Source organism: Bos indicus x Bos taurus, chromosome 27, assembly GCF_003369695.1.
Source record: "Bos indicus x Bos taurus breed Angus x Brahman F1 hybrid chromosome 27, Bos_hybrid_MaternalHap_v2.0, whole genome shotgun sequence".
In the NCBI taxonomy this organism is placed as follows: domain Eukaryota; kingdom Metazoa; phylum Chordata; class Mammalia; order Artiodactyla; family Bovidae; genus Bos; species Bos indicus x Bos taurus.
The window spans coordinates 15,011,060-15,037,208 of record NC_040102.1 but is presented as its reverse complement, the minus strand read 5'-3'; the positions used below and the strand labels follow the sequence as shown (position 1 = coordinate 15,037,208).

The 26,149-nt window shown below is 42.2% G+C and overlaps 1 protein-coding gene across 1 annotated transcript; it reads left to right on the top strand.

The window, feature by feature from the left end:
- Nucleotides 1-11: 11 nt before the first annotated feature.
- On the top strand, nucleotides 12-25,092 carry CASP3 (caspase 3). The gene is made up of 7 exons (XM_027529917.1): nucleotides 12-100; nucleotides 14,571-14,639; nucleotides 16,064-16,188; nucleotides 20,381-20,509; nucleotides 20,822-20,997; nucleotides 21,341-21,461; nucleotides 22,752-25,092. Exons 2-7 carry the CDS (start codon nucleotides 14,581-14,583, stop codon nucleotides 22,973-22,975), a joined length of 834 nt encoding a protein of 277 aa, XP_027385718.1. The 5' UTR covers nucleotides 12-100; nucleotides 14,571-14,580; the 3' UTR covers nucleotides 22,976-25,092.
- Nucleotides 25,093-26,149: the final 1,057 nt, after the last annotated feature.

Here is a 26,149-nt window from a genome sequence, read left to right as displayed (position 1 = left end):
CCAGGGGCGGGGCCTGCTCTGAGGGTCAGCTCCTAGCGCGGCTACGGCGGAAGCAGACCAGGAGTGGAGTCCAGCAGAGCTGCAGCGTCGTAGCTGAACGGTGAGTGACGTGTTCCAGGTCCCTCGCTGTCGCGCCGTCAGTCCTGGGCTGGTTCCCTCCACCACCACCCCCTGCCCCCAAGCCCAGCGCCTGCCCAGGGGACCTGCACCGGCCTGCAGCTACCCCGAGGAGGAGACAGGATGCAGGCACGATCCGGCGGCGGATCCTTTGTTTTGCCCCGACAGCGAGGGCGGGAACGAGCGCTGAAGCCCGCAGATGCAGAGACGTGGGGCTGGGGCGGGAGACTGGAGGCCGCGCCGGGGGACGGTGATCCGGCTGCAGGAGCCGAGCCCCGGGGGACTGAAAATGAGCCGAGGATCTAGAGGCTGGATCGGGGGGTGGCGGGAGACCGGCCGGACAGCGGGAGGCTGGGGAGCGAAGACCTGGCCGTAGACCCCGAGCCCGGGGGACAGACAGGTGGCCTGGCCGAGAATGGGGGTGGAGGGGGAGGGTCGGGAGACTTGGTCGGAACGCTGAAGCCTGGTAGCAGGAGGCGTGACCCGGGTGGCTGAGCTGGGGGAGGAGAGGCGCGGGGAGGCCAGGCGGGAGCGCCGAGGCCGAGTGGTAGAGGTGGGATTCGGGAGAGGGAGGCAGAGGAAATCGCAGGCTGAAATTTGAATAGAAAGGTGGTGAGGAAGCAGAGCGCGGAGAGGAGATGGCCTGAGGGCAGGAGCCTGGCCGGCGCTGTTTCCGAGGCTTTGGCCCTCGGGGCTTATCCTCCCGTTTCTGGCGAGGGTTTGGTCTCTGCTGCTTTTGTCTAGATTTTTTTTTCAGGTTGAGATGGTGTGACTCTGCTTTTCAAAGAGTTGATTTCAAGTGCTTGCGTGGTCAGTAGCTCAGTTGTGTCCAACTCTTTGCGACCCCATGGACTGTATAGCCCGCCAGGCTCCTCGATCTAGGGGATTCTCCAGGCAAGAATACTGGAGTGGGTTGCCATTTCCTCCTCCAAGGGATCTTCCCGACCTAGGGATGGAACCTGCCTCTCCTGCATTGGCAGGCGGATTCTTTACCACTTAGCCACCTGGGAAGTCCCAGTTTCAAGTATTAAACTCCTGTTCATTTTCAGACGTGAAGGCTTGCATGAATCCTAGCTCGTGCTGATGACTATTTTTCCTGGCCCAAATCCCTTAGGCTGTGAAATTCCCAGATCTCCTGCATCGCAGGCTCTTTAGACGTCTGAATCACTTAAGGAAGCCTATGTGAAATCCCCTCAGCCCAAGTGGAGTAAGAGTTCCTTAGTCACTCTTGTGTCCAGTGGGTCTGCTGTCAAACCTTACTTCCCAAGGCAGCAGCCTCTTTGCCAGTTCTCAGTATGTGGCTCCCATGCCAAAAAACTAGGAACCAACCTTCTCAGCTAACTCTCCCAACTCCTCCAGTTAGCGGCCAAGCCTCTTAGACCTCCTGAAATCCACTGGATTTGGCCTTTTCTCTCCATCTCAGATTCAAGCCACCCTAAGCGCTCACCTCGGAGAAGGCAATGGCACCCCACTCCAGTACTCTTGCCTGGAAAATCCCACGGACGGAGGAGCCTGGTGGGCTGCAGTCCATGGGATCGCTAAGAGTTGGACATGACTGAGCGACTTCACTTTCACTTTTCACTTTCATGCATTGGAGAAGGAAATGGCAACCCACTCCAGTATTCTTGCCTGGAGAATCCCAGGGACAGGGGAGCCTGGTGGGCTGCCGTCTATGGGGTCGCAGAGTCGGACTTAGCAGCAGCAGCAGCAGCAAGCGCTCACCTGGCTATAGGAGCCTCCTCATTGGCCTCCATTATGTCTGTGTCCTCTGCCCCTCTCCAGCCACTGAGGAATCTTACAGAATAAAAATCTAGAATCTTACAGAATAAAAATCCAGAAAGCTGTTCCTTTGCCCGAAGGATAAATCCAGTCCCTTAACAGTTAACAAGTCAAGCACAGGTTGGCTCCTTGGTCCACTCTGCTGCCTTATTTGTCACATTCTGCACAGCCATGCTGATCTCAACAGCAACTATTCTCTTCCTCGAACAGTCTTGCATTCCCTCTCTCTTCCATCACCACACCTTTCCTTGAGAAACTCCTATTGATGTTTATGTTCTGATTCAACACTTCAAGGTTAAGTCTTATCTATTCTGTATTCCTTTCGCATCCGCCTGGTCCTGAGAGGAAAGAGTCATATCCTTTGCAGCTGCTTTTTACATTCTCCTCTATTAGCTCCTAAGCAAATTCCACACGGAATTCTGGCTTGTTATCTTGTTCCTTGTCTTCCTTCATATCCAGGGCCTGGTACAAATGAATGCTAATACTACAATATCATGTCTTTTTTTTTTTTTTTTTTTTTAAATAATTATGCCCTATCTAGAAAAAAAATAAATGTATTTTAAGGTTGAGTGAAGTCGCTCAGTCGTGTCTGACTCTTTGCAACCCCATGGATTGTAGCCTATCAGGCTCCTCGGTCCATGGGATTTTCCAGGCAAGAGTGCTGGAGTGGATTGCCATTTCTTTCTCCAGGGGATCTTCCCAACCCAGGAATCGAACCCGGGTCTCCCGCGTTGCAGGCAGACGCTTTACTGTTACTTAGCAAACTATGATTAAATGATGCATACTAGAAAGGGATGGTAGAGGTGAAATACAGGAGTTGCTCTAATAGTGTGTGTATGCAGGATAGTGCTAAGCAAGCTGCATAGACCTGCCTGTGTCAAAATTCACTCTGCCACTTTGAATATGTTAGAGTTATGTGATCTCTAAGAATGAAATGTAAAAACTTAAACCATCCCTACCCCAACCTGCTGTTTGAGCTTTGGTTTTGCTTTGCTCTTTTGCAGTGAAGGCTTTTGAAGGTTAAAATGTGTTTTAATGAATGAAGGAATGAACAGTTAGTTGGAGTGTAGCAATAAAACCTGTTCCCAGTAAGAAAGAAGAGAAACATTATATCTTTCACAATCCTGAAAAAAGAAGCCTAGCCTCCTTGCAGTACTCTTGCCTGGAAAATCCCATGGACAGAGGAGCCTGGTGGGGTGCAGTCGATGGGGTCGCTAAGAGTTGGACATGACTGAGCGACTTCACTTTCACTTTTCACTTTCATGCATTGGAGAAGGAGATGGCAACCCACTCCAGTGTTCTTGCCTGGAGAATCCCAGGTACGGGGGAGCCTGGTGGGCTGCCGTCTCTGGGGTCGCACAGAGTCGGACACGACTGAAGCGACGTAGTAGCAGCAGCAGCAGCAGCCTTCTTGCATTTTAAGAGACTGCAATCTGATAGAGGCAATTATAATTGATTTTAAGAGACTGACGTCTGATAGAGGCAATTACAATGCTTCTTCACTGTTTTGCTTTCACACCTAATTTAACACAACCTCCTACTGCTTCAGCCCCTTCTGATGCTAAAAACCCGGTCTTTCTGTAATGGCATTAGGTCAGTTCTGGTGCCTAATATGAGTTCTTTAGGCTCTGCCTCAAAAATGGAACCACTGGTGTTTGGATCTACAAGATGTAGAGTACTTAGACTGTTAGCTACTGTTGTGTACACTTGTAACAAATCCAAATAAAATGGAGGGGGATAGGGACTTGGCTGTCATAGAACCTGAGGCCACTTCCCAAAGGCAACACTTTCCTACTTCATCCATAAATCAGGCAGCAGTTAATATACATACCTTAGAGGGTTATTATGAGGATAAAATGAGATAATGTCTGTGACAATGCTCTGTAAATCTCTATGTAATGTTATTAATTCTCCACCTATTTTGTTCTTCAAATTGCTTTTAGAGTATTTGCATTAGAGTAGTAAGATAAAGTTCCCCTGGTGGCTCAGTGGTAAAGGATCCACTTCCCAATGCAGGAGATACAGGTTAGTTCCCTGAGTCAGGAGGAGGAGATACAGGTTAGTTCCCTGGAGGAGGAAATGGCAGCCCACTGCAGTATTCTTGCCTGGACAATCCCATGGACAGAGGAGCCTGACTGGCTACAGTCCACAGAGTCGCAAAGAGTCAGACACAGCTGAGCATGCGCACATGATAAAGTTATCTCTTTTGTACTGTACATCAGCACCTGTCTTGTTGAGCCACTTTTGAATATAGTGAGCTTCGGGGCAGGTCACAAACAGGGATAGATCTTATTCTCCATTACTTCAAACACTCAGGGTTTATGACCCCTCCACACAGTTGGTGTTCAGTCAGTTGTTCCAGCGCAAATGAATGAACACTACTGACCCTGGCTTTTCGCAGTTTCAGACCTTCTCTGGCAGGTGGTTGTAAAACTGAATTGTTTCTACAGAGGAGTGATTCTCAGTGGGAGGGAGGAGGTCTTAGAGGTTATCTGTAATTTTTATAAAAGGCATCCCAGAGCCTTCATTCTAGGTTTATTTCATAAATACTTAGGTTGGCAAGGACTTCCTGTTTCTTCTTCTTCTTTTTTTTTTTTTCTGACTTTTTTTTTTTTTTTTTTTATCCAGAATCTACAGTTTATTTTTGGTGTTCACTCTGCATGTTGTACATTTTATGGATTTACAAAAATGCACAGTGACATATATGCACTCATACAGTATCACATGGAACAGTTTCAATATCCTAAAAATTCTCTGTTCTACAGATTTTTTTTTTCTTTTTTTTTTTTTAAACATTTTTAAATTTCAGGTATACACATGCTCCCCTTCCTGAACCCTCCTCCCTCCCCCCTCCCCATACCATCCCCCTGGGCCGTCCCAGCGCACCAGCCCCAAGCATCCAGCATCGTGCACTGAACCTGGACTGGCATCTCGTTTCATACATGACATTTCACATGTTTCAATGCCATTCTCCCAAATCTTCCCACCCTCTCCCTCTCCCACAGAGTCCATAAGACTGTTCTATACATCAGTGTCTCTTTTGCTGTCTCGTATACAGGGTTATCGTTACCATCTTTCTAAATTCCATATATATGCGTTAGTATACTGTATTTATGTTTTTCCTTCTGGCTGACTTCACTCTGTATAATAGGCTCCAGTTTCATCCACCTCATTAGAACTGATTCAAATGTATTCTTTTTAATGGCTGAGTAATACTCCATTGTGTATATGTACCACAGCTTTCTTATCCATTCATCTGCTGATGGACATCTAGGTTGCTTCCATGTCCTGGCTATTATAAACAGTGCTGCGATGAACATTGGGGTACACGTGTCTCTTTCCCTTCTGGTTTCCTCAGTGTGTATGCCCAGCAGTGGGATTGCTGGATCATAAGGCAGTTCTATTTCCAGTTTTTTAAGGAATCTCCACACTGTTCTCCATAGTGGCTGTACTAGTTTGCATTCCCACCAACAGTGTAAGAGGGTTCCCTTTTCTCCACACCCTCTCCAGCATTTATTATTTGTAGACTTTTGGATTGCAGCCATTCTGACTGGTGTGAAATGGTACCTCATAGTGGTTTTGATTTGCATTTCTCTGATAATGAGTGATGTTGAGCATCTTTTCAAGTGTTTGTTAGCCATCTGTATGTCTTCTTTGGAGAAATGTCTATTTAGATCTTTGGCCCATTTTTTGATTGGGTCATTTATTTTTCTGGAGTTGAGCTGTAGGAGTTGCTTGTATATTTTTGAGATTAGTTGTTTGTCGGTTGCTTCATTTGCTATTATTTTCTCCCATTCTGAAGGCTGTCTTTTCACCTTGCTAATAGTTTCCTTTGATGTGCAGAAGCTTTTAAGTTTAATTAGGTCCCATTTGTTTATTTTTGCTTTTATTTCCAATATTCTGGGAGGTGGGTCATAGAGGATCCTGCTGTGATGTATGTCAGAGAGTGTTTTGCCTATGTTCTCCTCTAGGAGTTTTATAGTTTCTGGTCTTATGTTGAGATCTTTAATCCATTTTGAGTTTATTTTTGTATATGGTGTTAGAAAGTGTTCTAGTTTCATTCTTTTACAAGTGGTTGACCAGATTTCCCAGCACCACTTGTTAAAGAGATTGTCTTTAATCCACTGTATATTCTTGCCTCCTTTGTCAAAGATAAGGTGTCCATATGTGCATGGATTTATCTCTGGGCTTTCTATTTTGTTCCATTGATCTATATTTCTGTCTTTGTGCCAGTACCATACTGTCTTGATAACTGTGGCTTTGTAGTAGAGCCTGAAATCAGGTAGGTTGATTCCTCCAGTTCCATTTTTCTTTCTCAAGATGTCTTTTATATTTTTTCCTACCTCCTTTCGAAGAGTTGGATTGCTTTTCTGGGTGCCTGATGTCCTCTGCCGGCATTCAGAAGTTGTTTTGTGGAATTTACTTGACGTTTAAATGCTCTTTTGATGAATTCGTGGGGGAGAAAGTGTTCTCCCTGTCCTACTCCTCCGCCATCTTGGCTCCTCCTCCCCGTTTCTTCTTCTGCCCCGTCAGGGATACCATCTTAGGACAGGGCATCAGGTGAGGGGACGCAGGCCCTTGGCACTCAGTAAGCATTGTGTCCATTCTGGCTTGTGGCTTCAAGTAGTGGGGAGCCCTCCTGTCTGTCTGCCTGGTGGTATGGGCCTTGCCAGAGAAAAGGAAAGAATGGTTTTGTTTGTGTGGTGCAACGGAACTAAGTTTCTTCTGTATTTAACTTTACTTGCCATGTGTGACATTCTTCCTTTATTACAAAATAAATATTAACCATCTGACTTCACCAGGCCAAATGACAGTATCCAATTTGGTGATTCTTCCCAAAGAAATGCAGGGACCAGTTAGGAAATTATTTCAGTAAAAGCTCTAGGGCGTCACAGCGGAAATCTCCACTTATCCAAACTATTGTGAAAAAAAGAAAATCTTGTTTCTCTTTCACTTACCAAATCTAGAAACATAACTGCTTTTGAGATTTTTGTCCTCTCTCAGTTCAGTTCAGTTGCTCAGTCGTGGTCCGACTCTTTGCGACCCCATGGACTGCAGGACGCCAGGCCTCCCTGTCCATCACCAACTCCCGGAGTTTAGACAAATTCATATCCATTGAGTCTGTGATGCCATCTAACCATCTCATCTTCTTTCGTCCCCTTCTCCTCCTGCCTTCAGTCTTTCCCAGCATCAGGTCTTTTCAAATGAGTCAGTCCTTTGCATCAGGTAGCCAAAGTATTGGAGTTTTAGCTTCAGCATCAGTCTTTCAGCATTTGTCCTCTCTAGTTGGTAATAAATGTAATCCCAATGTTTTTCAAGTTCCTTGGCCAAAGAACCGGCCACCTATCTTGTCTGCAGGATCTGTAACTATATATGGAACGCCAGTTCTCCTGCACCATTGTACATGAAGGGACATGAGCATATGTAGATTTTGGTAGGGGGTGGCAAGGGTGGGGTGGGGAATGAAGGGGAGGTGGGTATCCTGGAACGAATCCTCCACAGATACTGAAGAAGGACTGAATAATCTCCCCAGAAATCATAGCAAAAAGGCTTCACCTTTTCTTTAGAGACAAGCAGAGATATAGAAAAAACTGCTCGATGCTTACTTAATATGAAAGTTATTCATATTTTGTAATTTTACTTTTAGAAGTAAATTACCCAGTGGCCCCCAAAACACCATAACCATCATTCCTGTTTTCTTCATGAATTAGAGAAAGTGTACTTCATACTATTTCATTGTCCCTGCAGTCAGTTTCTATATGTTATTTATGCTTTCTGTCTCAATATTTCTAGGTTATAGATTTGCTTCCTTCCTTGAAATTAGTGATAGCATTACTCCTCATAGGTAGTAGTAAGTCATGGAGAAGTGAGGGAAGCTGACAGATCCTAGTTAGGGCAGAGTCCTAAGTTACTTATCTGCTGTGAGCCTCAATCAGCTGAACTATGAAAAATGGAAATCACTCTGCCTCAAAGCATCGTTGGAAGGACCTTTAGCTTTCGAATCATCTGCCTATTATAGCTTCATTGGCAAGTATCAACTGGATCTAGGAATTCAGAGACTTGATTATAAGAGTCAGGTTCCAGGCTGCCACCTAATAGCAACTGGTCTACCTTAGAACTTCCCTGGGACCCAAAATGTGTTCAGAAATTTACCATGAGCACCCTGAACTGATGGGAAGAATTATATACTCAGTACAGTAAGAAGCAGTTCGTGTTAAATCCATTGCTATGCTGCAATCTATTTTTGTGTATTTTTCCTATTTATGTTTTGTCAGATGACAGTGTTCTAAGAACTGAAATTCCTTGTCATCATACAGGCCACTTTTCCCCCTTGGGGGACAATGTTTTTTATCCTTCTGAGATGAGATCACCACACCTAGAATAACTTATATTCAGCCAGGCATTCGCTAATGGAGATGAGATCATGCTGAGCTTAACCCTTTTGGTTCTGCAGAAACCAAAGCGCTGCTCCCAAGAGTGTGGATTAGATGCTTTCATGTGGGAAAAGCAGATGGTGACAGGCAGAAAGCAAATGTCTGATGTAGTGAGGGTTTTACTTACCATTATATAAATTTTCAATAGTCTATGAATAATAAAGGGAACAAAATAATACATTATAGTATTTGTTCCTGAGAAATCCTTATCAAATAGAAAAATCCTATTCTAAAAGAATTCAGGTGTTTTTTTTTTTCTTTCAGCCATCAAATTCCTTATTGAAACAAAATTGTCTCTGATGTCTAATTTTGGAAATTATTAATTACAGTTACTTATATTAAGGATAATCTAGCTGAAACTTTTTTAACTTTGAAAAATGATTTGGTTAAAGAATGTTGATTAAATGTATGAAAAGGAAGTTATTACTTGAAAGTCACTTTATATTTAGATGAAATCTTAACCATGGTGTGAACCAAGAAGCCAAACACAGTTGACCCTTGAACAACAGAGGGGACCCTCCCCACAGTTGAAAATCTGAGTGTATAATTTATAGCAGGCACTTCGTATCCACAGTTCCATGTCTGTGGATGTCAGCCAGCCTTGGATGGTGTAATGCTGTAGATTTGCTATTTTAAAAAATCCACGTGTAAGTGGACCTGTCCCATTCAAACCCCAGTTGTTCAAGAGACAACTGTATTTTAAAACTCTGGAAGGCTGGCCGCTATGTAAATCTAAACCTCCTATTACCAGTCACAAGGATAGAATTGCTTTATCCCAGAGCTTTATTGATGGCAAGAAATAAAAAATTGTTAGAAGCTAGTGTTTCAGTCCAATAATCACTGCGCTCTTTGCAGAAGTATTTGCTAAAGACCTTAAGGCCTTGATCACTGATGGAATGTAGCAGCATTTAGGGGTTCCTGAACGCATACAGTATACCCCACACTTGGCAAACTTATTCAGAGGGCCAGTTTGAGGGAAAACCCTGGAGCCAGAAAGACGCTGGCAGGAGCTCTGGGATCCCCTTCAGAAATGATCTTTATTAAGTCTTGTTTTCCCATTCCACTGTGTTTTCACTCCAGATTTTCTACAGGCTAGCTGGAAAGTCTTGAAATATAGATAATACTGTTCTATCATGGATTACAATATAATATCAATAAGCCATTTGTTATGTATCTGCCTACGTTTCCACACTTATTAGCTACCGTGTACTGTTCTCTCAATTAATCAGATTAACCAGAACTTTATTTTTCAACCATGGGTAGATAATTATTTTGACATGCACTGAGGCAAGTTGGCCTCCGTATTTCTGGTTCGAGGAAGTTTGAGATTTCTCTGTACCTAATAATACGTGTTTATTGTACGTATGGGAGAAAAAGAAAAAGACAGACTGGGATGTGGTCCACAGCAGTCAAGGAAGCGTTGTTGCTTTCAGAAGAGTGCGTGTTTTTGCATGTTCAGCTGCTCAGTCATGCTCAGCCCTTTGTGAACCTTTTGGACTGTAGCCTCCCAGGCTTCTCTGTCCATGGGATTTTCATACTAGCAACATACCCTTATTATTGCTTTTGAAACAGGGCTGAGAGTTGAAATTGGCTAGCACTGTACTCGGAGAAGGCAGTGGCTTCCCCACTCCAGTACTCTTGCCTGGAAAATCCCATGGATGGAGGAGCCTGGTAGGCTGTAGTCCATGGGGTCGCGAAGAGTCGGACACGACAGAGCGACTTCCCTTTCACTTTTCACTTTCATGCATTGGAGAAGGAAATGGCAACCCACTCCAGTGTTCTTGCCTGGAGAATCCCAGGGACGTGTACTGGTTGGTACAGTCCACCACTGTTAAAAGATATTATTTTATAAAATAATCTGTGTTACTATTTCCTAACTTTTAAAAAATGCAGATGTTACAGAAAAATATACAAAAATATTGAAGAGTAATTAAGTTGCCAGTAATCCCATCACCCAGAGATAGTTACTGTTAAATAAACAGGTTAAAAGGTAAAGATGTTATATAACCAGTGTATTGGCTACATCGTGACTTCACTGTTTCTCTGTCCAAATTCTCAATATTTTGATGAGTAATGCATATCCTTCCCTTTCTCTCCTCTCCCTAATCTCTAGAGTAGGGTTACTAGAGGAAGTAGGGCCAACGAGAGGTTTTGTTTTAAACTGTGTTGAGCTGGAAATGTTTGCTTCCTTAGGCTCCATTCTTAGCAGTGTAAGTCTCCTAGAGCACACTTTAAGGCTTCTATTGAGACATGGCGAGACATGTTGTCCACATGTTCTCAGGAGGTAATACCAACTTGTGTCCCTTCCACTCATGTCTGGGAACGCCTGTCTCATACAGCCGTGCTAGATGTATGCATGGTTAGTTTTTGTATTACATGGTAAAATGCATGGATAAGTACACATGAAGGGATAGTTAGACATTTGGGGATTTTTCTCTCAGTTTTCTAACGAGAGAGCAAGTGGATGTGATCGTACGAGGAGTGCCTCATCCTCCTTGCACTCGGGTTACCAGCCTTCATACTTTGTGCCACATAGTTTGTCTTCCTTGCACGACAGTGGATGAGCCCTCACCTGTTCTTATTGTTTAGTCACCACGTCATGTCCAACTCTTTGTGACCCCATGGACTGCAGCACACCAGGCATCCCTGTCCTTCACTATCTCCCAGAGTTTGCTCAAACTCATGTCCATCAAGTCGGTGATGCCATCCAACCATCTCATCCTCTGTCGTCCCCTTCTCCTCCTGCCTTCAATCTTTCCCAGCATCGGGAAAGAGTTTTCCAGTGAGTCGGCTTTTTGCATCAGGTGGCTAAAGGATTAGAGCTTCAGCCTCAGCATCAGTCCTTTCAAAGACTATTTAGAACTGGTCTCCTTTAGGATGGACTGGTTGGATCTCCTTACAGTCCAAGGGGCTCTCAAGAGTCTTCTCCAACACCACAGTTCAAAAGCATTAATTCTTTGGCGCTCAGCTTTCTTTATAGTCCAACTCTCACATCCATACATGACTACTGGAAATAATAGCTTTGACTAGATGGACCTTTGTCAGCAAAGTGATGTCTCTGCTTTTTAATATGCTGTCCAGGATTGTCATAGGTGTTCTTGTTCTTACCGTCAAGAACTTTGTTCTTTTTCTCTTCTTGCCTTATTAATTTCTCACTTTCTATGGGTGATTCTCATCAGCATAAAAGCATGCCTTAGATGGCTCGTCTTTAAAACCAAGGCAAACAACAAGTGTCCTCTACTCCTGGTCCCACTTCGGCCATCATCCCCTCTTCTTGCCCCTTCACAGTAAAACTATGTTGACTTACTCATGTTGTGTTTATCCATTTTTTCTTTTCCCATTGCCTCCTCAACCCACTGCAGCAACATTGATCCTTTTAAAGTAGAATTTTCAAAAGGTATAAAACTTGGATGCTGTGTAAATATAAAATACATGTCAAATATCTTATTCAATTAACTGATAATAGAACTAGTAGGATAAGACCAGTTCAAAGGAGACTTTAAACAACAAACACAGATGTAAATGGTTGGATACAATGAAATGAATTTGTTAGTAGAAGGGAAACTGGTTAATATCCTGTAGGACAGTAAAGTGTTATTTGAGAGGGTCATCTTTTCTGCAAGTTGCAAATTAGTTACATCATTTCAAGACAAAATTTATTTTCACTGCTGTCAATAAGAGTCATTTGCATGGCTTCCCTTTCCTGTGGCTTAACTTCCTATAAGTTGTAAAATAGCCTAGTCAGGGGGTCAGGCAAAAGAGGACACCCTGTACAAATGAACTTATCTACAAAACAGAGATGGAGTTACAGAGATGCAGAAAATGAAACTTATGGTTACCAGGGGGTAATAAGAAAAGGAGTACGTCAAGACTGTATACTGTCACCCTGCTTATTTAATTTATATGCAGAGTACATCATGAGAAACGCTGGACTGGAAGAAACACAAGCTGGAATCAAGATTGCCAGGAGAACTATCAATAACCTCAGATATGCAGATGACACCCCCTTATGGCAGAAAGTGAAGAGGAACTAAAAAGCCTCTTGATGAAAGTGAAAGAGGAGAGTGAAAAAGCTGGCTTAAAGCTCAACATTCAGAAAACAAAGATCATGGCATCTGGTCCCATCACTTCATGGGAAATAGACGGGGAAACAGTGGAAACAGTGTCAGACTTTATTTTTTGGGGGCTCCAAAATCACTGCAGATGGTGACTGCAGCCATGAAATTAAAAGACGGTTACTCCTTGGAAGGAAAGTTATGACCAACCTAGATAGCATATTCAAAAGCAGAGACATTACTTTGCCAACAAAGGCCTGTCTAGTCAAAGCTATGGTTTTTCCAGTGGTCGTGTATGGATGTGAGAGTTGGACTGTGAAGAAGGCTGAGCACCAAAGAATTGATGCTTTTGAACTGTGGTGTTGGAGAAGACTCTTGAGAGTCCCTTGGACTGCAAGGAGATCCACCCAGTCCATTCTGAAGGAGATCAGCCCTGGGATTTCTTTGGAGGGAATGATGCTAAAGCTGAAACTCCAGTACTTTGGCCACCTCATGCGAAGAGTTGACTCATTGGAAAAGACTGATGCTGGGAGGGATTGGGGGCAGGAGGAGAAGGGGAAGACAGAGGATGAGATGGCTGGATGGCATCACCGACTCGATGGACATGAGTTTGAGTGAACTCTGGGAGTTGGTGATGGACAGGGAGGCCTGGCGTGCTGTGGTTCATGGGGTCGCAAAGAGTCGGACACGACTGAGCAACTGAACTGAACCTGAAAATAATATCCAGTCGTTTCTTTTGCCTATATCCAAGTCCTGGACAATTTTTCCTGACAACCTCTGCTCGCCCCATAACTTTCTTGCCTAAGCTAATGGTCTTCTGTCCTCATCTGAACTGAACTTTTAGTGAGATTTGTAATGATCAAATGCTCATTGAAAGACTTCTGCATACTTTGGTACACCCCAGTTACCTAATGTCCTCCCATTTCTTGTACCTCTCTTGAGTCTCTTGCTGGCTGTACTTCGTCTAGTAACCCTTTCATTGTCAGAGTGCCCCAGTATGACTCCAGCCTTGATCTCTCTCAGAGTTCCAGACTCTTAATTACCTATATCCACTGTTCAACTCTCATCCTAGACTCCATCCCTAGGAGGGAGTCCTATTGATGGGGTGTGTATTCTTTTAAGATTTCTGATTTTAGCATAAGAGTAAAGTTAAAAGTTCTGTTTAGATTGGAGTTTTGAGATAGGCAGGGCTTCTAGAGGCTTGAGAAAGGTTGTTGTCCCTGTTTTTCTATATTCTTTATTTAGGGAGGCAGACTGATGGTCATAGGAAGTACCTTTTGCTTTTGGAAAACCAGAGAAGACCTGGCAAAACTCCAGACAAATAGCGAGGGACTGGCTTCTTCCAAGGCAGCCAGGGGGAGAGGGAAGAAGAAGACCAACATCATTAGCTCTGTGGCTGCGGACAAAGTCATTTCATCACTAAGGGCTGGGTTTCCTGACTTTTTGGGTTGTTGGGAAGATATAAGATGCCTCGCACAGTACCTGCTGTGTAATAAATGCTCAGTACGTGGTAGCCGCTTTGACTAGAAGGACTCATTCACTGTGGAAGGTAAACAGAATTACCAGATGGAAGAATGGAAGCAGGAACTGTAATTTTTACTTGCAGGTTTCCTCAAGCCAGTCGACCACCTTAAATGAGAAAGTGGGGTTCTCGTGTCTAGTTTAAGAGTAAAGGTTTTGTGGAGGTTTGGAACTTCTGGCACTGAATCTCTTGGGAATCTAAGCATCATAAAATTGTGTTATGTGAGGTATACCATTGCTATGGGAAGTTTTCAGGTTTTGTTTTTAACTGTGTTGAGCTGGAAGACAGTTCTTAACCAATGATGGGATCTGTTGAAGTAGAAAGAAGCTGCAATCTGTATCTTGATCTAGGGGAGCAGCAAAATGTAAAACTGTATCAGGCTGCACACTTATCTGTGCTCTGCGTGCATTTCATAACTCAATTAAAATGGAAAGAGAGAAAAGGGCTACATTGTGTGCACTTTAATAAAAGATTGTTGTTCTCAGGTTTGACTCAAAAAAGCCTTGCACGACAGGGGTGAAGCTGGGGGAGTGATGGTACTGCTAATGTGAAAATGTCCATATAGCACATTTATTTAGAGAAATAATCATTGGCATAATTAGTATAATGCCGTGATCTTAGAATGACTGATTTTGATTAACATCTATTTTCTTTCTATTCTAGTAAATAAAAAATGTCCATGGAGAACACTGAAAATTCAGTGGATTCAAAATCCATTAAAACTTCAGAGACGTGAGTATTTAAAAGGAATCTCATACCAGCAAGGAGGGTGGGTGTGTGTAGTATGATACAGCAAACTCGGAGGAAGCAGAAAGAATTGGGGCTTTCAAACCGGAGAGGCCCAGATGACTTCTTACCACATGTGACAGCTGTGTGACTGTACACATGTTAAATTATCCTCTCTGAATCTCCTTAAAATAAAACTTAGGTAGAATATGGGGAAGTTGGAGGGGGCCTGACCTGTGGTTGGAGACCCCTCCCTGGTAGTCGGATGACCCAGGAGAGGCAGATGCACCTTCTTGAATCTCTGCAGGATAAGAGGTTTGTGTTTTGGGGTGTTTTTTGGCCTCCTGTTTATGAGTTTTAAGGCTAAGGTAAAATGCAAGTTCTCAGTCTGGGGAATAATTGCCTGCTTATAGATTATCTTTCCCCCTTTTTTGTTTCCTTCCCAGTCTTCCTTTTTGGAATATTCTGCTTATTAATACTTCAATAGATGGAGAAAGGGAAAAGATAAAACTCAAAACACTCTTAATTTAATCCATGTCTGTTATTATCCCTCTGGGATCTCTTGTGGTACATTTAATTCTAAAAGTTTCTTTCTGAGGTATAGTATTATCATTCTGGACCACCTAGGGAATTATAAATTAATTTTAGTACTAAACAGTACTGTTATAGCAGAGCTATTACTAGATTACTAATAAAGATTTTTGCAGTATTTGTTTAGCAAAAGAATTTGCCTAAAAATTAAACTATTGAAATGCAATCTCATCTTGGAGGTAAGATTGGTGTTTTTCTTTTGTCTTTTTAAAAACCCTTTTAAAGTGATTTACACATTCCCTACCTTTTCCTATCATACAGAATATAATTTACTACTTTAGTCTTTTTCCAACAATTTTTTTTTAAATTGCATATAATGTGAAATACTCCTAGGCTGAGTGTATGGGATACGTGAACAATAGGTATCAGTGTTTGGTTGTTGTTTCCTGATTCCTGGCCAGGTCAGGGGTCAGGCTTGTAGACTGTTCTGATCAAGTTTTATTGAAAAATAGCCACCCCCATTTATATACATACTGTCCTGGGCCACTTCCACCAGCTGGATGAAGTGGCTAAGTATAACATGTATTTAATGAAATTTTAATAAAATGTAAAGGAAAACAATATAGAAATTAAAAGCGTGAACCCTGTAGTTCAACAGATGCTTTCAGTCTTGTGTCTTACACAGTGTCTGCATAACTGTTAGCCTCATAGTAATCACTTCCTTATCTGTGAAGTGGGTTTTTGTGAAATTTTAGGGAGGAGAAGCCTGTTGCATACAACCTGGCACATTATATTCAACAAATGTCAACTGTTCTTATGTGTTAGAGAAGTTTGTGTTCATGCGAATAGCAGCATTGGTCACTTCTCTCTTCGTAAACCGTTGTCTGATTTCCAAACAGAAAGATCTTACATGGAAGCAAATCAATGGACTCTGGAATATCCTTGGAAGAGAGTTACAAAATGGATTATCCTGAAATGGGTTTATGTATAATAATCAATAATAAGAACTTCCACGAAAATACTGGTATGTGTCGTGACAGTTTTTAAACCTTTACAAGTATTTGTACCGTTTATATTTGGTATAGTATACAAAAACAGCATTCATGTTATTAGTTAGTAAACTAATGACATAGAATAGCCATGAAGTAAAAACAGAGCCAGGATCCTACGAGTCCTTCAATTCAACAGGAACTCTTAAACTTTCTTTGTATGATCAAGATCTCTCCCTCTTCTATCTGTATGTCGACCTCTTCTGCCCTGACTTCTCTCTATTTTCCTTTTTGGCTGTGCTGTGTCTTCATTGCAGCATTAGGGCTTTCTCTGGTTGCGACTAGCGGGGGCTACTCTCTGGTTGCAGTGCACAGGCTGTAGAGCCTGCGGGCTTCAGTAGTTACAGCCCCCGGGGCTTAGCTGCCCCGTGACATGTGGGATCTTTCCAACCAGGGATTGAACCCGTGTGCCCTGCACCAGCAGGCAGATTCTTAGCCACTAGACCACCGGGGAGGCGGCAGGGGGTGAAGGAAATGGCAGCCCACTCCAGTATTCTTGCCTAGAGAATTCCGTGGACAGAGGAGCCTGGAGGGCTGCTGTCCCTAGCGTCACACAGAGTTGGACACCACTGAAGCGACTTAGCATGCAAGCATGCATTAGAGAAGGAAATGGCAACCTACTCCAGGATTCTTGCCTGGAGAATCCCAGGGACAGAGGAGCCTGGTGGCCTGCTGTCTGTGGGGTTGCACAGAGTCGAATATGACTGAAGCGACTTAGCAGCAGCAGTCCACCAGGGAAGTCCCAGGCCTGACTTCTGTGCAACCCTTGCTTTATCTTCCTGCTCCCTCTTTCATGTTAATGGAAGGATCTCACCAGACAGTAAGGAGAAGTATTTTTCCTTTCCAGGAACTGCACGAGGCACCTCACAGAAATCTTATTTAATTCTTCTAGCAACCATGAAAAGTAACCGCCATTAGTTACCGAAAGGTGAAAAGCCCTTGCACAGAGGAGTCCCACAGACGATTTAGTAGCTGGACCTCTCGGCCTTAGCGTGCCCGACACTAGCCTGAGCTGGGAATCCACCTCTGTATCACTTCACCTCCTGGGCCTTCGTTTGTTCCGTTGACTTGTCTTCTTCCCCTGAAAAGAAGACAGACTCCCCACCTTAAAGAGACCTTATCTTTTTTAATCCTGCTGCCCCCTAAGCTTTGATCTGATTTTTGTCTCCTTCCCTAAGTCTTGACAACGGATGTTCTAAACTTGGCCTCTTCTTCCCATCACCTCGACCACTCTATAGAAATTGCTCTTAGGGTCACAATAGCCTGATCGCCAGATCCACGTCTCAGTCCCTGTACATGTCTGGCTTGAATCTAATAACATATTTCAGATGTTTTTTTCTTTTTTTTTTAATAGTATATGAAAAATAAATCCCTCATGATCCTAAAAAAGCTAATTAACATCCTACCATATTACTTATAATTTTTCCTTAACAGTTTCTTGCAAAGTTAAATTTTATCCATAACATGTAAGCCATATTGTATCCTGCTTATTCCATTTAATGTAATATAAGTGTTTTTTGTGTTGTATAATTTTCATATCTGCTATTGTAATGATTATATAATATCCCATTCCTGAAATAGAGTGTTCATTTGACTTGCATAATTTACCATATAAATCAACACTTTGGCTGTTCCTTCATTTTTTCACTTTTAAATTGGTACCGTGATTAACTCTGAATTGGCATATTAATCATATTAGAATTTTAATTAAAGAAATTAGAATCTCCTGATTCACTTTAGGAGGCTATCTATCATAATGCTGGTGAAAAGGGAAAAAAGCGAAATTACACTGGAAAGATAAGCAGGATTGGGTGTTAGATTCATTATAAGGAATGAGGAAAGCATAGTTGAAAATGAGTGTCTAAAACTAGCCCGTTTGTATTGCTTTTGGCTCTAAGTTGAGAGACCACCTTCAACCTTAGGTATTCTGCCTCGCGTTGCTAATTATAATGCCCTCTTCCCATAGAATTTTACGTTGTTGAACTTATTGGGGTTTTGTTTTCTTCTTCCAGTTTTACTGAGATGTAATTGACACACAGCACTGCATAAATTTAAGGTGTGTGGCATGACGGGACTTCCATGCATCATGAAACGATGACCATAATAAGCTTAGCGAACAGCCATCATCTCGTATAGATATAAAACTAAAGAAATAGAAAAAAGCCTTTTTCCTTGTGATAAGAACTTTTAGGATTTACTCTCTCAACAATTTTCATGTATAACATACAGCATTGTTAGTTATGTTTATCGTGTGTACATTACAGCCCAAGTTTCCCAGGCAGGTCAGTAGTAGTTAATCCACCTGCCAATGCAGGAGACATGGGTTTGATCCCTGCGTCAGAGAGATGCCCTGGAGAAGGAAATGGCAACCCACTCTGGTATTCTTGCCTGGAGAATCCCATGGACAGGGAAGCCTGGCAGGTTACAGTCCATGGGATCACAACACAACTAAACAACAGCCTGAGTACTTACTTACCTTTAAAGGGGGTGGGGCATGTTGTTCTACTCTCTCCCCAAAATACCTTGGCCCATAGTCTGACTTAACCTTTACAGTGAGCTCCTTTTCTGCTTTGAAATGTGAAGGTCGGGTTCTCAAACCCATCTCTGACAGCCTGGTGTCTTCTGTTCAACTATTAAGTGGCTCACACACCAGGGCCAGAATTTAATTGCTTTGTCACACAAGTGCACGGTGTTCCCTTTTCCGATGTCAAAACCTTGATGAGCTTACTTCTAATTTTGTAAAAATAATATATGGCGATAAGTTTCAGAAATTACAGATTAGCAAAAGAAACAAATTTAAATCATTCATAATCACACCAGAGACAATCAACAATAATTTGGAGCTGGAAACATCTAGTTTTTTTTTTTTTTTTTTATTCATATGTGTTCAGTTCAGTTCAGTTGCTCAGTTGTGTCCGACTCTTTGCGACCCCATGAATCGCAGCACGCCAGGCCTCCCTGTCCATCACGAACTCCCGGAGTTCACTCAGACTCACGTCCATCGAGTCAGTGATGCCATCCAGCCATCTCATCTTCTGTCGTCCCCTTCTCCTCCTGCCACCGATCTCTCCCAGCATCAGTATTTTCCAGTGAGTCAACTCTTCACATGAGGTGGCCAAAGTACTGGAGTTTCAGCTTTAGCATCATTCCTTCCAAAGAAATCCCAGGGCTGATCTCCTTCAGAATGGACTGGTTGGATCTCCTTGCAGTCCAAGGGACTCTCAAGAGTCTTCTCCAACACCACAGTTCAAAAGCATGGGTACCTTCCCCCTACTACGCCTAACACTTTAGATTTTTAAGTCTGAGGGCATTGTTCAGTCAGTCCATACATGCATGTGGAAGGCACTTTAAGGGGTGAGGAAAGCCCAGGACTACTGGGTACAGGCCACACAGCAGCTGCAGAGCCTTGTTCGAGTTCTCCTGGACTCTTCTGTGCTGTGGGTCCCACACCTCTGCAAATGAAGCCAGTCGTGATCATGGTTTCATGGTGGTCGGAAGGCTTAGAGGCTTTTGAACAGTGTTAATGTGGCCTAGTGGTTTGTGGGGGTTTTTTTGTTTCCCTCGAAAAGATATGATGAAACTAATGATGTATCTTAGAATTGTTGAAAACTTAGAATCAAAGAAATAGTTCCTCTGAGTGTGTGAGGTATGTGTTGATACATATGTCTGTGTATGGTGATGTGTATGTTTGTCAATGTTTATGTGTGTGTGTATAATTTTTTCTTAAAAGTAGGATCCTTTTATTTTCTACTCTTTTTTTTATTTTAATAACAGTGACCATTTTTTTTATTTTAATAACAGTGACCATTTTCCTATGGCAAAATTTTGTCTACAAAATTTCAGTGGCGACATAGGATCCCGTATTATAAATGAATTGTAATTTATTTAACCAAACCTCTCTTTTTAGGCATTTAAGTCATTTGTTTATCACTGTCTAAGCAGCTGTGAAAAACATCTTTGTGACTGTAACACAGATAGCAGATTATATCATGAAGTGTCTTGTATGCGAAGAAATAAGAGACTTAGTGTCACCACTGTCAGAATATTGAATTTTCTTAGCATTTGAAAGGAAGAGTTTCTTGTGGATTGTGTGGATCCCTGAATAGTTCATTTCAAAGCAGTTTATCTTTTTTTTTTCATGCAATTAAAAGTAACTTTCTGTTCAAGGCATGGCCTGTCGATCTGGTACAGACGTGGATGCAGCAAACCTCAGGGAAACATTCATGAACTTGAAATACGAAGTCAGGATTAAAAATGATCTTACATGTAAAGAAATGTTGGAATTAATGAGCAACGGTAAGAAATAATGAAAAGAATGACCTTCATTGTCCAATGTAAATACAGTCTAGCTATAACCTGTATGAAAGTAAAGCATGAGAACTGTGGAACTAAACTGTACACAGTCCTACTCTGCACACTTTATGTAAGTAAAACAAGTTATTCATACCGACTCCCCAGAGTAGTCTGAGATGTGTTGCGCTGCCCCAAGCTGGGTTTACACCATCTCTTTGTTCGGTTCTCAGATTTCTTCATCTTACTCCCATACAGTACATATGAAATTGTTGAATAAAATTGCATTGGTTTTTTTGTCTGTAAATGTTTTTCCAGTTTCTAAAGAAGACCATAGCAAAAGGAGCAGTTTTATTTGTGTGCTTCTAAGCCATGGTGAAGAAGGAATCATTTTTGGAACCAACGGACCCGTCAATTTGAAAAAATTAGCAAGTTTCTTCAGAGGGGACTATTGCAGAAGTCTGACTGGAAAACCCAAACTTTTCATTATTCAGGTAATAGATAACAGATCGATTTGGTTATTGAGGCTTCTTTAGGGATTAATTTACTTCATTGTGGATTATCCAAAGGATTTTTAATTTTTTTCTTCCTTGAAGCTACTAAACTATTGCTACTTTTTTATTTATTTAAACCACCACTTAGGAGACATAGCATAAATTTTAATTTTTAGACTTCTAGCAAAATGGTTCTGAATAATTCACATCAGTTTTTACAGAGCCTTTGCATTTCTTGGGAATAAGTTATGCATTTATGCATGTACATACATTTTTTCCCCCAATAAAAGTTTCTTTTCTTTTTTTCTAATTTTTAAATAGGTGTTTATTTTCTAACCTCTAGGCCTGCCGAGGCACAGAACTGGACTGTGGTATTGAGACAGACAGTGGTGCTGAGGATGACATGGCCTGTCAGAAAATACCAGTTGAGGCAGACTTCTTGTACGCATATTCTACAGCACCTGGTAAGAAACTTACAAATACTGAAATAGGCAGATTTTAAACACTGAAGAGTGTGTTCCAAAGGCTATAGGGATTTTGATATCCATAAAAAGCCATTGTGTCCTATTTTAGGGTGCCCTAACCACAGAGAAGTCTCAAAAAGTTGTCTTTAGCCCAGTTTGGCTAGAAAATGTGCCCGTGTAAGAAAGCACACTTACACAGTGTCATTCATGAACTTGATACCACATGGAATCCATATTATAATACAGGCCAAGTCAGAGCTTCGCCCACTTCCTAAAATAGGAGAGAGGTGTGTTTTCCGGGAATTCGTTGGGAGCTAGGAAACTGAAAGGATAAACGTGAATAGCATATGAGTGGGTAGAGTGGAACGAGAGAAAATAAGGTTAAAAATGATTTATGGCTAGGTTATCAACCTCCACTTTGTCTGTGGTTGTATTACACGTTACGTGCGTGTGTGCTTGTCATCATAAAAATTAATACATATTGATCATGTACTTGTTTACGCGTACAATTAACTCAGGGTGTGTTTGGAAGGTTAGGAAATACTGGGCAAGTGTAAACAGTATTACATTTTTAAATATAGTCGATATGATTTATTTTAACCTCCAGGCATCTTTCCAGTTCAGATTAAAAGCAATGGATCCAGGGACTTCCCTGTAGTCCAGTGGTTAAGACTTGGTGCTGTCACTACTGTGGACCTGGGTTCCACTCCCCGGTCCAGGAATTAGGTCCCCCAAGCCACTCAGCGTGGCCAAAAACACAGCAATGAATCCACTAGTTTATCTGGGAAAAGAATGATAAATACACTATTTCCCCTTTTGGACTTTTGAATATGCTATAATGTGTTCATTATACTCTATTCTGATGCCCCGTAGACAAATTTAAGACCCTCAAATGTATGTGCGTACATAAGCAGGTTGTTGGATGAGCCAATCATCTCACTGCAACACCACGCTACTTACAATGATCCTTTTTTATTTCTTTGCTTTTGCATTTTCTGCCTATAAACCGGTTCTTCCCTATTAGAAGGGAAGCCCAGGAAGTAGAATTCTCACTCAGTGGTGCAGTTAGCCTGCAATTGTTTTCCTTGTCAAAAGCAGAGGTATATAGACAACACCTGCTTGGTTTTTGTTTTGTTTTCCCCTGGAACCGAAGTTATGGTCTATTTTTCTTTTATGGCTAATAATACCTATGCATGTTTATGTTGTTTTTACCTTCGTGAATATGTCACAATTGATTAAATCAGCTGACATCAACTATCTGTGATATTTTGGTTATGTTTTGCCCTATAGGTTACTTTTCCTGGCGAAATGCAAAGAACGGATCCTGGTTCATCCAGGTTCTTTGTGAGATGCTGAAAAAGTACGCTCACAGGCTCGAGCTCATGCACATTCTTACTCGGGTTAACCGAAAGGTAGCAATAGAATATGAGTCCTTTTCTACCGATTCTGCTTTTCATGCAAAGAAACAGATTCCTTGTATTATGTCTATGCTCACAAAAGAACTGTATTTCTAATCACTGAGGACATGGATGATTTTTGATTTTAACTTGTATGCCAAGTGAGCAAATGATGTAACTGGTACTATATTTTCCTCTTACCTCTAAATCTAACCTAATGGCCCGGGTGATAACTTTGAAACAAGCCGCCTTCCTAGCAGTAGGACTACTGTGCAGCTACCTCAGACACAATTGGGTAGTTGAGACTGAGTTTAACGAAGATGAAATAAAAATGGATTGTGGAAATCATTATGAGAAGAAAATGACTGTAAATTAGCACTTCTCTTAATTACCAAGATTTAGTGCCGATGCTATGCTACACATTTGCAAGCAATGAGGGAAAAAGTTAAACACTGCAGTAGTGTATTTCAGTGATGTGGGTATGCCACTGTATCAGGGAACATGTTATGGTTTTTGTCAAACAACAGCAATGACGATATGGAATGATGTATCCTAGAACTTGGTGGTCCATACATGTGGTCTAAGACCTGAAGACCTTGATCTTAAGACAATGGTATTTTTACATCACCTATTTGAGCTCATGGTTTTGTGATGTTTGTGCTGAGCATGTCTTTGTTGTTTAAAAAAATCATGTTTTAGCACTGAAAAAGAACTAAATGTTTTACTTGGGAAGGTGTGAGAAAACTAAATTGACCCTTGAGGGTAAATGCAGCAATATAAAGGGAGACGGGTTGAGGACAATAAGGTGCTGAAATGCAACTCTTCCACCAGCTGCCGGGCCTCGCATACCTGCAGAATATCTAAAGGGCTCTTCTGTCAAAACCTCAGACTTCAATCACACTGATAAGAGCGTGAACTGAAGAAATTCTATAGGGACACACTAAAACACAACTTAAATACAGTGAGGTATAAGGAAGAAACAGTCAGTCAGTCAGTTGGGCACTCTGTAATTAGAAGATGGTTTGAGCCTGACCAGGGACACTGCGCAGCCTCTGTGTGGTGGGGTCAGAGCCATAGATTATGGCTTCAGGAAAAAGAATGCGGGCTAGATTCTTCACAGCTACGGGTGTGTGTGGAAGATGCTCCCAAGGCAAGAAGCTCCAACAAAGTGAATCAAATTAAACTTCTGAAATGGAAATTTTCCAAAGAGGGTAAGAGTAATCATAAAAATCCTAGCCCTCTAATTTTTGTTTTATTTCAAATGATGGCTGTTAATTGGATGTTAAAGCAAATTCTTATCCGCCTTTCTGCAGATAGCCCATTTTATAAAATAGACTTGATATCACTACCACTGAATATCAGTCTACTTCTTACTTGACGCTTGGGGGGAGGAGGTCTACAGTTTTCAGCTTATCAGGAATTGTGTAAATTAATGCTTACATACCTAAATATGGCTTACAAGAGGCTCTGAGTGTTTGGGGAAAACACTAAGGTTTCTCTTTCCCCTTCATGGTTAACAAGGTCTCAATCACCTTTGCTGTGCGTGGGCATGGATGTGCCCAAGTGTGACCACTGAACTTTGTCCAGGAGCTACAGTTCTCCCAAAGAACAAGTCCTGTACTCATTCCAGAACGTCCCTTTCTGCCATCCCTGAATGTCAGCCCGTAAAAGCAATTTCATTAGCATTTCCTCATTTTCCAGTATAAGCAGTGAGTGTGGCCTAATGGTCTGGACCCTCATCCATCCTTTGCAGAAGATGGAAAAAAAAAATCATAGCACTCTTGGCAGTAAAATTTTCACGCATGTTAACTTTTATTCTGTTGATGTTTACAATCAAGGAAGAATGATACAGTTATGATCGTGTACTTTTCTCTGAAATGAAAGAACCAGGGTGCCCAGGACTTTAGCAGTCATCCAGTCTTTCCTCCTTTGGTGCCCAGGGAAACTGAAGGCCAGAGATGGGACACAGACGGGGGAGGCTCTGGGCCTGGTTGCTCAGGAGGCGCTGAACCTTCTGCATCTCTGTAACCCACTGGTTCCCGTGAGCTTTCTTGTGCTAAACAAAGGCGCTCACATTTATAAATGAAAGCTCTTTGTTTTGATTGTGTCTGTAACTTTTTCTGAGTAAATGAAGCATGCTATGGTATCAGAAGGTATGTTCCTATGTGACAATTTTGTAAAAAGTTTGTTATTATGCATTTCTATTTCCAAATACAAATTTTAATTTAAAATGACCAGTGCGTTCAAGTTTCTGTTACTGTTCTGATGTGCTGCTAATTGAAGTTAAAATATATTCTTAACCAAGAGCTTGATTTGGGAGGACCAACGATGATGTGGCGGGACCGTTTAATCAAACACTTTGAGATGGTGGTAAATTACCAAATAGGGTAAAGGAGCCTTCCTGTTCCCTCTAGGGCCCTCTCAGAAGGCCCTATTTTCTAAAATTACATGATGCCAGGAAGGATACTAAGTTCTCACAAACCACAGCCCCTAAATATGACCACATTTTTGTTTGTTTCCTTGCTTTGAGGAATGGGGAGTAGCAGAGTATAAAGGCTATCGCTGAAATTAATCATTTCCACCCATAAATTGTTAACGGGGCTAATGGGGGAGGAATAAAACACTGATGTTCCCCAATGGTCAGCTCTGGGAGAGGTGTTATAAGAAGGGAAGAATTTCCCTCTTTATTTTACATACTTAACAAAGGAGTGTAAGTGAAAACCTGAGTGGTTTGCATTTCTTCTAATATTTCTGTAGTAAACCTACATTACTTTTAAGTCAGAAAACTGAAATTCTAATTGGGAATAACGATTCCTATTTCCAAGGAGTGGAGGGCAGCAGGAATAACTCCTTTAAGGCTATTGCAGGAACTTCCCTGGTGGCGTGGTGGCCAAGACCGTGCTCGCAGTGCAGAAGGCTGAGGTTCAGTCCCTGGTTGGGGAGCTAGGTCCTGTGTGCTGCAGATTACTTTTTTAAGAAAGACTCTGTTAAAGCTGTAGTTTTGTAGTACATTGACAGTTGAGCCCGTTCTTTGTGGTCGTTTAGTGACTAAGAAGGCGATGGCACCCCACTCCAGTACTCTTGCCTGGAAAAATCCCATGGACGGAGGAGCCTGGCAGGCTGCAGTCCATGGGGTCTCGAAGAGTCAGACACAACTGAGCGACTTCACTTTCACTTTTCACTTTCATGCATTGGAGAAGGAAATGGCAACCCACTCCAGTGTTCTTGCCTGGAGAATCCCAGGGACGGGGGGCGGGCGGGGGGGGGGGGGGGGGCCTCGTGGGCTGCCAT